The sequence below is a fragment of the Typopeltis vanoorti genome, chromosome 1 (genome assembly GCF_054136105.1).
Source record: "Typopeltis vanoorti isolate ZY-2024b chromosome 1, IOZ_Tvanoo_1.0, whole genome shotgun sequence".
NCBI lineage: Eukaryota > Metazoa > Arthropoda > Arachnida > Uropygi > Thelyphonidae > Typopeltis > Typopeltis vanoorti.
Window position 1 is genome coordinate 144,955,083 of NC_143549.1, and position 14,638 is coordinate 144,969,720.

General features: G+C 34.1%; 1 protein-coding gene across 1 annotated transcript in view; it reads right to left on the reverse strand.

The window, feature by feature from the left end:
• LOC150110508 (protein phosphatase Mn(2+)-dependent 1K-like) overlaps positions 1–14,638 on the reverse strand; it is an 86,401-nt gene that overhangs the window by 15,010 nt on the left and 56,753 nt on the right. The window contains exons 5-6 of the mRNA XM_090400224.1: positions 10,428–10,591; positions 790–939 (exon numbers count right to left, since the gene is read on the reverse strand). Coding sequence (XP_090256350.1) covers positions 790–939; positions 10,428–10,591 — 314 coding nt within the window. The remainder of the gene's footprint in view (positions 1–789; positions 940–10,427; positions 10,592–14,638) is intronic.

A 14,638-nucleotide genomic window follows, 5' to 3' on the forward strand; every position in this document is an offset into this window, starting at 1 on the left:
AATAATGTCATCCAAAAGAAGCAAGTCCGATTCTTCTACAGCTAGCAAGAAAAGAAAAACATAGACTTTTGGAAACAAAACTCGTCATTATTAAGGATTTTGAAGGCAGAATGAAAATTTGTGAGCTAGCAAAGAAGTTCGATCTACAGGAATCCACAGTAAGAACAATCAAAAAGAAAGGTTTACAGATTTTGGAGGACATGGATTCTAACGAGGAACGAATTGTAGCCAAAAGGCAAGGAATAAAAATATCATTAGTTTGCTATGAAGAAATTTTGCATGACAAGAAAAAGACATTATGCCATCAGACGAATCTATTAGATTTTATGAAACCATCAACGTCGAAATAACTTTCTCTTTTTTATGTACGAAAAACTACAATTATGATTATATTTCTTAAAAAATATAGGTGATTTTGTAAACCTTTAGTCCCAATTGTATGTTTGTAATTACATGCAAAATTATATCCCGAGTTACATGAATTCGACTTATACGCTTTTTGTTGGTCCCACCTACCGCGTAACTTCGGGGTCTTACTGTATTCATGTAAAACAAGGATGTATGTACTGTTCAAAGAATGTGAATGTGTAGAAAATTCTTACACTAAAATAATGTTATGTTCTCAGAAGAAATAAAAAATACATAATTTGTAAAATTATGTCATCTTAACTAGCCAGTGGTTTTGCATCTCGTGAAAATATCTCCAGTCAACTCTCATTCATAGATGAAAACCTTATATAATATGCTTATATTTTTTTTTTAGCAATTTAGTTACAAAAATAGGCATACCTCCAATGATCTCGTGTATGGAAGAGGAATAACTCCATATGGTTTTAAATCAAGATCTCCCAAACTTCTTGTCATAGCAAGGCGTCCATTTACTAGACATCGACCCAAACTATCAACTTTTATCATTCCTCTCGATTTGATAATTCTCTCCTAAAATAACAAAATTAAAATCTAATGTATTAAAACTACAGTATAACATACTTATACACATGTATATAGGATCATAAACTTTATATTTCCTATTAGAAGTGATTAACCACAAAACTTAATATAACCAAAAATGTAAGTAAAATTATATTAAATTCTGTTTCAAAGTAAAATGCAAGTTAAATATTTATCTTTTTACATGTTGCATGCACCATGGGTGGTACTAGGTGCCATCCTTGCATCAGGGAGGTCACAGCATATCCACAACTACATGATATTTCCAGATGATATACTACTTGCTGCTAGTATCTTAAGATAGGTTAAAGCAGCTATCTCAGGAGGTTTATGATATGGCAATTTACACATTCAGCCTTTCTTAAACTAAAAATTCACAATATAAAACTACTATTTACAGTTTCTCTATATCAAAGATAAAGCTGTTCCACATGTAATTATGCACAGTAGATTTTAATTAGCTTCAAATCCGATGCATCTGTAGCACAACTGGAAGAATGATGGTACACTATGCCTTTGATTGGAAAAGAACCACTGATTCTTGTTGTGACAAAAGGAATCTTTATATGGGCTTTTTTAATTGAAGGTGAGTTAGCAATCTCATATGGTGGTATGTTTTTTTCTCCTAGAAACTCTGGTTTTTCATCCTGCATATACAGGCAAATTAGTGAGAACATACACAATTTATAGACAATGTATACACTAATGGTGGTGGTGGATGATAAATGGTGCTATGTTGATGGTAGTAGTGTTGTATAGTTGGAGGATTACGTAAGGGAGATGGTGAGTTGAACTGGAGTCGTTTGCCTTCCCATGATGAGCCTCAGGAATCCTTGGAAGTATCATGCAATAATAATAATAATAATAAATAAAAGTTTCCTTTCAAAAGCAATCTCATTTTCTCAAAATATCTTCCCACCACAAAACATAAACTCAAGTCAAAAAAGAAGAAATAAACTAAAAGAAGAAGAAATATGCTAAAAGAAAGATTTTCTTTCAGTACATTTCTTTATTTTTAGTATATTTCAATATAGAAAATTTGAATATTTCAGTAAATATTCAAATTTGAAATATATTGAAAAATACTGAAATATTAGAAAATATTTCAGTATATAAAATTTGGTAAGCTATAGTACATGAGAATCATGAGATAGGAATAGAAGTGGTTGGAATCACGATGAGGCAACTAATGCCATGAGACAGAACAATGCCTGCAGTATATAAGAATACTTTCAGTAAACTAAGAGTAAGATAAGCATGGAATAAAATCTGAAAATTAAAAACATTTACTATTTTTCTATGCTAATTCCACCAAAGAAGATTGGAAACCCATAGGCATATCTAAATACATTGGGTTAGATAATCCATAAACTCTGCTACAGAGACCAAACATGGCAATTTTATGAGTCACTTCAGGCCTCCAAAATTAACCAGGTGGTGCATATTGGATAATGTGGTGTCTTTTTCAGTTCCTATGTTTGCTGATTTATATTAATATTGTAGAGCAGTTGATTTATATTGAGAGTTTATGAATGACTGGAAGTAACTTAGGATTCTGGTGAGTAAAGTCATGTTGTGATTCTGTCATCAGTATTGGGAATTTTGATCTTGTAGCTTGCTAAGCCTAATTCACATGTCAATGCTAATTAAGCTAACTGCCAGTGAAAGCATGACATCTGAGAGAAATTGCTAATTGTATTATTTGAGTGACTAATTGTTGTATTTTTACAAAATACAACTTAGCATTGCTGGCTTTAAACCTAACGAACTGAATTATTTGATAAAGATGGAAACTCTGTACATATTTGAAATGGAACAATCACCATATCAATATGTTAATGGATTTTGATCAGTTACTTTCTAGTAAAGCTCTTATAGATATAACTTTAGGGTGTGAAGGCAAGAGCCTAAAGGCTCACAGTGTGAGCCTGCAGGCAATCCATTCTTTTCAGTTTATTTAACAAAAGAAAATTCCTGTAAATATCACACTGTGATCAAGAACAAAATACAGATATCTGAAAATGATAGTGGATTTCATGCACAGAAGTTAAGTGAACATTTTGCAGGACCAGCTTTCTACACTTCTTAGGTGTACTGAAAGTTTAAATGTGAAGGGTTTTAAACAGGTTATAGGTGAACTTATAATAAATTAAATATGGCAAGAAATTATATTCTCGTTTTGATCCTTTATCCAAGTGTAAGCAAACAATGTTTGCACGTGAAGTATGTTCACAACTGGGCTACTTGTATATAAAGGCTAATGATTTCAGATCAATTGCATTAGTATCCCATAATGCAAAGCACTCATCCTTTCAGATGTGTATAATGTAATGAGTTATGGGAAGGACCACTACCCAGACTGGTTTTGATCTTTATTGAGTTCTCACTAGTGGGAGCCAGATCCAGAAGAGATACCAAGGTTGAAGTAATGCAAAAGTCATATATTACCCATATCCAAGTAGTCAAAAGGTGTCACACCTTATTCAACAGGTGAACTTTGGGATCCTTCTAACATTAGTCTACAGAAGGAATATGATAACACGGAGCAGAATTCCAGTGTCAAATAAACTATGTAGTCTTACTAACACTGGATTAGCTTCCATAGCGCAATTGAAAGAATGACAGTATGCAGCACCCTGTGATTAGAAAAGGCCTAAGTTCGAATCTCGTCATGACGGGAGGAATCTTTAGAGGGACCTTTTCAATTGAAGGTGAGTTAACCGATCTCATATGGGGGGTAGCAGGGCTTTTTCTCCCGGAAACTCGGTTTTTCATCCAGCATATAGACAAATTGGCCCTTCAGAACACACAATTTACAGACAAAAAATGCTAGTTGTAGTGGTGGTGGGCAGTAGATGGCGTTGATGTAGATGATTGGAATTAGAGGTTCAGTGTAGTGGTGGAGAAGAAGAGTTGTACAGTAGGTATCCTCCCACAATGAGTCTTCAGACTCCTTGGAGGTGTCATGAATAATAATAACTAGCTGACAGTCAATCTCATCTGCAGGAGGAATGTGATCCTAGCTTAGGTGCACAGGCCTTATACCTCTTAGTGGGGTGCAACAAAAATGACATGGAGCAGAATTGCCACCCTTACGTAGGTAGAAAAGAGAAAGCCCTCGGAGAAGATTTCCTTGTGGCTCAAATAATAAATATATAAAGAAACAAGTGAAGTCAAGAACCACATAGCTAGTTATAACAGGAGTGCTTGAAGATGTTAATGAGGAGGCAATGTTGATCACAAGAGAAGAAAGAATCGAGTTCTCATCACTTAACTATCCATCAACTCAAATTTGCCTTCCTTATTCATCGGTAAACACTGGTGTAAATCAGAAATCATTTTCTAATGTTCAGTGTTTTGTGATGATGGATGAATCATGATCAGTAGATAGCGTATCTTCTGATGGTACTGCATCAAGGGGTTATATTAATTCCAGATGTTCTTAGCAATGCTAAATCTGTCGACACTGAACCTCATCTCAAAATATCAGTTATGTAAAAACGTCCAAGGATCAGTCCATTGTTCTAACCTAGTTTTCCACTCAGGTTAATCATGATATAATACAAGACACTGAGCCCAGGGTACCTCCTTATTTGAAAAGCTACCTTGTTCACCTTTTGCATATACTTTATGTCAAGATGGTAGTAGTATTTTTTTTTTTTTTTTTAAATAACGAAACCTGTGGTGCGTTCATAATTAGAAGAAACACACGTATAAACCACAGTGAAAATTATTTAATAGTAAATATTTCATCCTAAGTATCTTAGGACATCATCAGTACAGTATTTAAACAAAAATTAGGAATAACATACAGTTAGGGCGCATGATTACAATAGAATCTCATGAAAACGTGCTAAAGTAGTAAAAAAAAAAAAAAAAAAAAAACGTTAATTATTTAACACAGTTTTGTATGATAATTTCCCATACTTTAGGAATAGTAAGAACGTCGTTGCGGTTTAGGTTTGGTCTGTGTAGTAGGGCTTCAGAACTTTCTTTGTGTAAACGTTCATGTTTAAATAAAGATCTATGTAAAAGTTTAGCCTTTTCCCAATGGTAGTAGTAGTAGTTCCCTGACATATAGGGATATTTCTAAGGTATCTGCTATCACTGGGTGAAATAATCATCAGATATCTGATAGGGAGATTTCTTCTATCAATCTACACTTCAAGACAACACAACTTGAGTGTTGGGATTGCCATTACCTTCACCTCATAGATTACATCAAATGTAAACAAGTTTCTCCTTTCCCAACCCACCACCCATATATGGTACTAATGTACTATAAGTTGACCAGCCAACCTCTCATATATGAGCCCAACATAAAAATAAAAAATAAAATAAAATAAAATAAAATGAAGAGGAGGTAGTAATCAAACTTTGCTCTCAAAGGCTTTTTAAAGAAATGGGTACTGGCCAACACTCCATTCTGTACTGGCATTGCTAAATCACAAACATTTACTGTATATCCCAAGACCCATGAGAATGGTCTGTCATTACGTTCTGCTCTTCATTCTGTGGACAGAGAAATAGAGGTAGTTTGAAATTAAATGAAATGTATGACAAGGATGCAGATAGTGAGAGATTAGGATGCTTCAGATAAGATTAGAGCTAATTATAAAAAGTTCAAGAGTGAATATAAGAGAGAGGGAATTAGAAAGCAAAGAAAAAAGTGGGTGGAAGAATTACAAGGGTAACAGAGGAAATGAGACTGTTCCAAGAAAATGTGAGAGTATGTGACAGAGGAAGGAATGGAAAATATGATGATGATGGTGTGCATGTAATATGTGAGAGTATTGGAGATAAGAGAAGGAAGGGCACTAGTGTAAGTGAAAATGTAAGCATGAATGATGTAGAGCAGTGTTTCCCAAACTCTTTTAGTACCTATGTAATCCTTTTTAAAATTTTAATAACATTGACATACCCCCCCCCCTTTCAGGAAAAGGTTAATGAGACAAATGAAATTTAGCAGAGAATTCTAACCGCATTGTTTGAACTATTTGAATTTAAACCGTTAATGCAAAGAGTTCGAACTATGTGGCTGGAATGTGATTCTTGACATCAACCAGATATGGCAACAACAGAAGTCAGTCAATACAAGCCAAGAGACACATTTTGTTTAAAACTTCCTTTAGATTTTTATATTTATTTAAAAATTAATTACAGAATATATCTGCACTTATATGCAACAGCACAGCAACAAAAATACAAAAATTAATTAAAAATTTCTCTTCCCCGAAAGACTTTTTGCATACCTCCTAGGAGTACTTGACCATACGTTGGTAAACACTGATGAAGAAAATGAAGATTTAGTTATAATGAGACAGATAGTATGCTTATGAGGAGTCTTTTATGTCTGCAGAGTGGTACTGCTGAAAAAGAAAGCGGCATGAGGTAAGAGAAAGAGAAGAACAGAGAAAAGAAGAGAAAGGAATGTTCGTCTTGGTTTGAAAGAGTAAGCAGGAAAAGACAAAGAAAATTTCTATGTGAAGAGAACAGAGAAAGATTCAAATATTCATTGCTGATATATCTTTGCTCATCTTAGTCTCTACAAGTAAACTGAGCTTGTTTATTTAATTTTTTCTGATGGAAGACAACATGTTTACATATGTAAGTCATGAAACTGAGTTCAGTTAGATGGAATCATAGTTGAGATAATCAGAGATTTGAGACTGTGGATTATGACTGCTAACAGTGTCAGCTGCCTGTTTCAGATGAAAAACTGTACATCTAACATATCAGACCAGCTAACTCACTGGCAGCTTAAAAGGCATTATAAAGGATAACTTCCCAAACAAGCTTTGATAAGTCTTTCTAACAAAAAAATAAATGCACTTCAGATATATTATTCAATTAGCATGCTTGCCAGTAGAATATGCAGAGCATAATATGCAATCTTACTACCAATTATATATTTCACAACAAAAAAGTACTCATATTATAAGCGATAAAAAATAATGTAATGAACAAAATTGTTTGTTAAATTTTCCAAAATTGGTTGCCATGAAGACATTTCAAAAGGATAATGTAAATAGCCTGTTTATTTTACATTTGGTTGATAAAGTATTTTTTCAATGTTTCAAATATAAATTTTAATTTTAATTTTTAGGAAGTCCTGGTTTTGAAAAAAATAAAAAAAAAAGGGATAAAGTAGGAATGATAAGGACATTTGAAAAGATATGACTTTTGATCTTTCATTAAAACTTAAAAGCTTTCCTAAGTTATGATATATGTAACTTAAATTTGATATAAAGAAACAAAGCAGATATTTTCTATTATGTCTATATTCTTGTGCACTGCTTATATTATAATTCCTGGAAAATAAAAAGGCAAGCAAAAAAAAAAAGAAAAACTTTCCCATAAAAAAAAATAGGAATGTTAAAATATTAAACAAATAGAAGTTATATTTAAATATTATATGCAGTCGATTTTCACTGCAGCAAACAATGTTATAAAAAAAACTCACTCATTATAACTACTGAGAAGTCCTGAACAAAGTTCCATAGGTACAATGATATGTTAAAAAAATCTCTACACTATTATAAATTATCTCTCACAAAAGGAATAGACTTAGACCATTGGATCTGTTTAGTTAGGACAATGAAGAAAAGTTTCATTTCTTTATAAAGATGTTCTATGAGGAAATGATTTTTATGAAGAGCTCTTGTCTTGTTCCATGAGCTCGATGTTTAGTGTCGATGGCATATTCCACAAGTCTAAACTGTTCAGGTTCATAGTATTTAATATAAAACTAGATGGATAAAAGCAAATCATCCTGAGTACCTGAAATAAGATAACCCACAAGAGTAAGGAATCCAGTAGATGCATGGATAACTGAGAGGTGGAAGCATGTCCTTAGGAAAAGTGAGAAAGGTGGGGATTTTTCTGATGGGGGTGAAATGCAACAAAAATATTCAGTAGTTTTAAAACTCTTGCTGTTTTCACTAATGTGATGGACATAAGGAGTAGGAACGCAAGTTATTTCTTCTGTATTTGAAGAGGCAGAGATACTATAACTGTTAAAAGCTTTTTGATGAAAGAATCCTTAAAACCATTATATGAAAAGGTAGAATTAATATGTCATAATTCTTTCTGTAAACGTTCATCTGAAGAACATAAAAAGTGGACACCTCATACTAAAGATGTTTTATCCTTGTTTACTAATGTTCCTTTATCTGACACAACTGAATTACTTCAAGAAGAATTTCCTTCAGATATTGTTAAACTATTTGAATTTGTAATGCATTCTGGTTATTTCAATGTTAAAAACAAATTATACCAACAAATGAAGGAACAGCCATGGACAATCCCCTATTATTGCCAACTTCTTCATGGAACACTTTAAACAACACATTTTTGATAACATTTTATTTAGACCTACACACTGGTACAGATATGTGGATGATATTTTTGCAATTTGGAATGGCACTTCCTCTGAATTGCAACAGTTTCTAAATTAAATGCACTTCATCTTAGAAGAAGAAGTAAATAAACAACTCTCTCTCTATGTTCATTGGGCATCTACAGATGCCGTATGGTCACTCCGATGCTCGGTGATGTTCCACACCAGGCCTTGCCATGTAGTCCTGTTGTTTGCTTTTCTGGCAGCCTCAACTCTCTGAAGATCAGTCACTCCACACACGCCATCCATCCATCTCATTGATGGTCTATCCCTGCCTCTTTTTCCAGGAACTTTACCTTCTATTACTGTTCTAAGAAGTCCTCCTTCCATCCTTTCTATGTGTCCAAAATATTTTAACTTTCTTCTGTCAATATCCTTAAGGAGCCTTAAAGTTCTACTAATCTTTTCTAACACCCATTCATTTGTATGCCTTTCAGTATATGATATCCTCAACAGCCTTCTGTAACACCGCATCTCAAAAGCAGATATCCTTTTCTTATCTGACTTCTTTAGGTTCCAAGTCTCGCATCCATAAGTCGCTGTTGGAAAAACAACTGCATCTAAAACCTCAACTTTGTTCCCATGCAGATAGATCCATCCTTCCAGATTTTAGACAGGTCTCTGAATGTTGTTTTAGCCATTCCTAACCTTTTTCTGACATCTTCTGAACAACAATTCTTCACATTAATAATGGGTCCCAGGTACTCAAACTTGCTGACTTCCTCAATTCTTTCTCCATTAAGATACACTTGTTTCTCAAGAGCTTCTCTGTTTGTTTTTCCTTTGAGAACCATAATCTTTGTCTTACTAGAATTGAGTTGAAGTCCTCCGTTATTACTGATCTTGTTAACTTTGTTAAATAAACAACTAACCTTTTTAAATCTTCTAATTCTTCATCAACCAGATGATAGTCTATATTTTTCAGTTTGTCAGAAGATGACTCATACAGGCCATTATATCCACACTGAATCTCATCACCATCCTAGTCAAAAGGCTGGAAGTATTAAGACTTTTGTACATTGTGCCCATTTTTTTTTTTTTTTTTTTCAAATGAACTTTTACAGAAAGAATTACGACATAGTAATTCCGCCTTTTAGTCTACTGGTTTTAAAACACTTCAAAACACTTAACATCTAACACTTTTAACAGTCATGGTATCTCTACCTCTTCAAATAGAAAAGAAATAATTCTCATTTCTATCCCTTATGTACATGGCATTAGTGAACGAATAGCAAAAGTTTTAAACCCACCGCATATTTTTGCTGCCTTTCATCCCATCAGAAAAATCACCTTTCATGCTTCTCCTAAGAAAAAACTTCCACCTCTCAGTTATCAGTAAATACTTTTACGCACTGGCCGAGAGTTCGCTTATGAAAATACACCTCTCCGACATTTCAAGTTCCTTAGTATTGAAAGAGAGTTTTTGCTCTCTTAAGGTTTCTGCCTGGTCTCTGATGAAAACAGATGGTTTTATAGCGATCGTCTCTCGAATAAGGTTTGGCTAGGGCAACTCGTAAATGCTGGTGAGTGAATTCCTGTAAGCTCTTGGTCAAATTTCATATGAAACTTTTCTAGTTTCTGTATTCGGCTTTGAAATAATGCTGGATTTAATATCCACTTGATTTTTATAATTTTTGCATCGCTGAACTGAAGCCTTTTGGCTCTTTATTTTAGTAAATACTTTTATGCACTGACCGAGAGTTCTCTTATGAAAATACACCTCTCCAATGTTTCAAGTTCCTTAGCATTGAAAGAGAGTTTTTGCTCTCTTAAGGTTTCTGCCTTGTCTCTGACGAAAAGTAACCAGTTTGAAACAGCTGTCAGGCCAGTGAAACCTTATCAAAATGGACTAATAGGAGGCGAATATGCAGATGCTTTCATAGCAATCATCACTCCTATAAGGTCTGGCTAGGGAAACTCATAAATGCAGGCGAGTGTATTCCCATAAGCTCTCTGGTCAAATTTCATATGAAACTTTTATAGTTTCTGTATTCGGCTTTGAAATAATGCTGGATTTAATATCCACTTGATTTTTATAAATATTTATAAATAATTAATGAAAATCTATTTTATTTACCTTTTCTGGTTTCAGATCAGCCACATGATCAATAGTAAGTTTTTTAATTTCTCCATTTCGACATAATAAAGCCCTACTGTCCCCAACATGTCCAACAACTAATTCAATGCTATTTCTCAATAAACATACTGTGGCTGTAGTTCCTGAAAATGTAGCATCTCGATCTGAAATTTATGTAATATCATTAAGAATTTAATATTAATTATTTCTTTAACAACATATTCTAGTATAACGTGTCAATCAAATATAAACTGAACAAATCAAACAGGAAGATCATAAAATTGCCCTAACCATGATTTTTTTTTTTTTTTTTTTTGTTAAGCCTTATTAATTATCAGGACAATTTTACTTGTACACTATTAATTAAGCATAAGTTGATTCTCATAAATAACAGAATATACATTTGTCAATGAGATAAAAATAACAAAAAAGTAATATTAATTTATCCTGTAACTTTTTCAGAATTTGTGCTGTCAGCTTTACAGAATAAATCACTCGGCATTATTTCTTATATGAGGGTGGTCTGGAAAGTTCTCGGCCTCTACCATAGATGGCAACACTATCAGCAAGATTTTTTTTTTCTAAGTTGGTACATCTGTCATAAGCATCCATCTGAAATTGCAAGTCATTCTATCAAATAATTTGTTTCATACAGCTGTCTGAAGCAAAAGTGTTGTCTGTATCCCTTGAAATAGACAAAATTGAGTATTGTGCAGTTATAAAACTCTTTGTAAAATAAGGTTTAATGCCAAAAGAAATTCATTCGACGTTCATAAAAGTTTATGGGCACTCTTCTCCTTTGTTTTCGACAATTAAGAAATGGGCTGCCAAGTTTAAACTTGGCCATACCACCTTGAAGATGATCCACATGAAGGACGTATAAAAAGTGTAACAACACCAGAAATCATTGATCAAGTGCACAATATGGTATTGGATGACTGGAGTGTCAAAGTGCGTGAAATTGCTGAGACTATAGGCATTTCAAAAGAACGGTGTAGGATATATTTTGCACGAAGAATTGTAAATGAAAGAACTTTGAGCAAGATGGGTACTGCACTTGCTCGCAACAGATCAAAAACACACTCGCATGAAAATCTCTGAACAGTGCTTGGAGCGTGTTAACCAGAATAAAACTGATTCTGTGCATCAATTTTTTACTATGGATGAGACTTGGATTCACCATTACACACCAGAATCCAAACAGCAATCGAAACAGTGGAGAGAAGCCAGATGTTCAGCGCCAAAGAAGACAAAGTCGGTTCCATCAGCAGGAAAGGTCATGGCATTGGTGTTTTGGGATGGTAAAGGCATTTTGTTTATTAATTATCTTGAAAAGAGCAAAACAATAACCAGGGAATATTATTCTGATCTTTTAATCAGACTAGATGAAAAAATTTGTGAGAAAAGACTCAGTTTGCAGGAGAAAAAAATCATCTTTCATCAAGACAGTGCACCTGCCCACAAAGGTGGTTTGGCAACGGGAAAATTAAGGCATCTGCACTATGAATTGTTGGAACATCCACCCTATTCCCCAGATTTGGCTCCCTCTGACCTCTATCTCTTCCCAAAACTAAAACTCTTCCTTGCTGGTCAGTATTTTTCTTTAAATCAAGAGGTGATTGCAGCTGTAGAGGGGTATTTTGCAGATCTTACTGAGAACCACTACAGGGACGGGATAATGGCACTGGAGCAGTGCTGGAATAAATGTATTTGTCTTAAGGGAGATTATGTTGAAAAAAAATAATAATTTTGAAATTATAAATTCATTTTTTCATTGTTAGGCCAAGAACTTTTCAAACCACCCTCATATATGCTGAAGTAATGCAAAGGAATACAATATACTGTGGTGAATAGACATGGCATTCTCCAGTAATTAAATTATTAATTTTTCATCATCACTATTTCAGAATGCCTAACAGTTAACAGACATAGTTTCTGTGTTTCTCTAGACAGATATTGGGGATTCTCCTGTTTGTCAAAAATAGAAAAGTTTGCAGAACAAAGACCAAAGAATGCTGTAGATCCCACGATGGTTTTGAAGATGGCTTATTTATCCCTTGCTGCTTCAAAATTTCTCATTTTTGACAAAGAGGAAAGAAGTAATATCTGCCTGGTGGAACACAGAAACTATGTCCAATACCTGCACTACAGGTGTTCTGGTGTAGTAGCCTTCACCATGAATAGAATCACCAGATTAGGTGGGGAAAAAACCTCCCTTTTATACGTGAACAGATATAAATAAGAAACTTGTTTAAGTTAAGGGATATTACATCCCATATAGTTTCTTAGCCGAATAAGAAACTCAAAGAGTTTCATGCCGAATATAGTAGAAACTATATATAAAGTTCGGCGATTCCAAGCGTAAGTTTCTTATTCGGCTAAGAAACTATATGGGATGTAATATCCCTTAACTTAAACAAGTTATATGTCGCCGAATTGAAGCCTTTGGCTCTTCACATATCTAATAATTTATTAGAGCACCTCACGGCAATACTCGTAGAAGGGGTACAAGTTCTGTTCGCTACAAACTTGATATTAACTAGGTCTGGCTACTCACTGATGAGACCTCAATAAAGGTCGAAACCGGTCTGGGTAGTGACCTTCTCTCATAATGTGAACAAAAATACAGTTCCTAGGAGCTAAGTTCACATTATGGGCAAATATCAAGAACAGTGATCGGAGCTTGCTCCACTTCTACCACGAGTTGCCCCAGCTTGCACTACCCTCTGGGATCAGTGCTGCAGTATCCAGGTATTTGCTTATGCTTGGAATCGCCGAACTTTATATATAGTTTCTACTATATTCGGCATGAAACTCTGAGTTTCTTATTCGGCTAAGAAACTATATGGGATGTAATATCCCTTAACTTAAACAAGTTATATGTCGCCGAATTGAAGCCTTTGGCTCTTCACATATCTAATAAATAAGAAACATTATGTCTAGAATCTGCTACAGCAATCACTAAATCAGAATAAATTTGCCTAACTCACTTTACCTAAAACATGGAAGAGTTATTTTGAGACCCTCTGTGAGTTACCAACACAGCACTCATAGAGGATGCCAATTAGGACTGTCAGATCCTGCCTCTCATACTCTGTCTTTATTTTCCTTCCTACTAGCGTGTCTTATGTGCTTAGTTGTATTTTTTGGTGCTCATGAAGATGCCTTTGTGACCAGGGCAAAATATTGGCATAATAATTTATTTAAATAAATCTAGTTACTAAATATTAACTATAGATGTGTTTTCTCCATTAAATTTGCATAACTGGAGAAGAATAAGCTGGATTCAGGCCAAATAGAGGTTATGATGAGCATATCTTCACTTTACGACAAATACTTCAAAAGCCATGGAAATATAACAAGGATCTCTACTAAGTTTTATGGATCTGGTAAAGGCACATGACAAATGTCCAGAGAAAAGCTTTTCAAAAGCTATGATTATAGTGTAAATGGAACATTATACAGAGCAAGACATAGTCTACATTTCAGTTGTAAGTTAGTAGTTAGAACTGAAAGAAATACTGGAAAGTGGTTTGATGTAAAACACTGCCACTACTCTTATTCATCATCTATGTATATCACATTAAGAAAGAAAGTGGTATTTAACCTAATATTAGAATTAGAGGTATCAAACTTAATTCTTTGCTTTATACAGATGATGAACTCTTAAACAAATGCAGAGCAAGTCTCCAGAACGCTCTAATTAAACTAAATGACAGCTGTAACAAATTTTGCATAGAAGTTAGCAATAAAAAAGATCAAAACTATGAAAATAGCCAAACACTTCAACTGCATTCTCAATAGAGAACCCAAAGAACAAGTAAACATATCACAGCTACTCAGGCAAAGTTTTTAGTGAAGAATTGCAAATTAAGTTTGGAAATAAACACAGCAATCAAAGTTGATATGGTGGGGAACTAGATGAATAAATTTATTTGGAATAAGAGTGAGAAATTAGCCAAAACCCTAAACTAGTAGTATACAAGACAGCATTCAAACCTGTTTTAAGTTATAGATCAATGAGTTGGGTTAGAAGTAAAGCACTTTATCAAAGATTAGGGACTACAATTATGAGCAGGCCTTGAGAGATTATGCAAAACCTACTCGCCATTCAAAAAATTTATTTACCAACGATTCCCATATTTTTAAATAAGGAAGAGAGTGGTAGAGAGGAGAGGATTCAGAGGCAAGTAACCAAGATATTGATATTT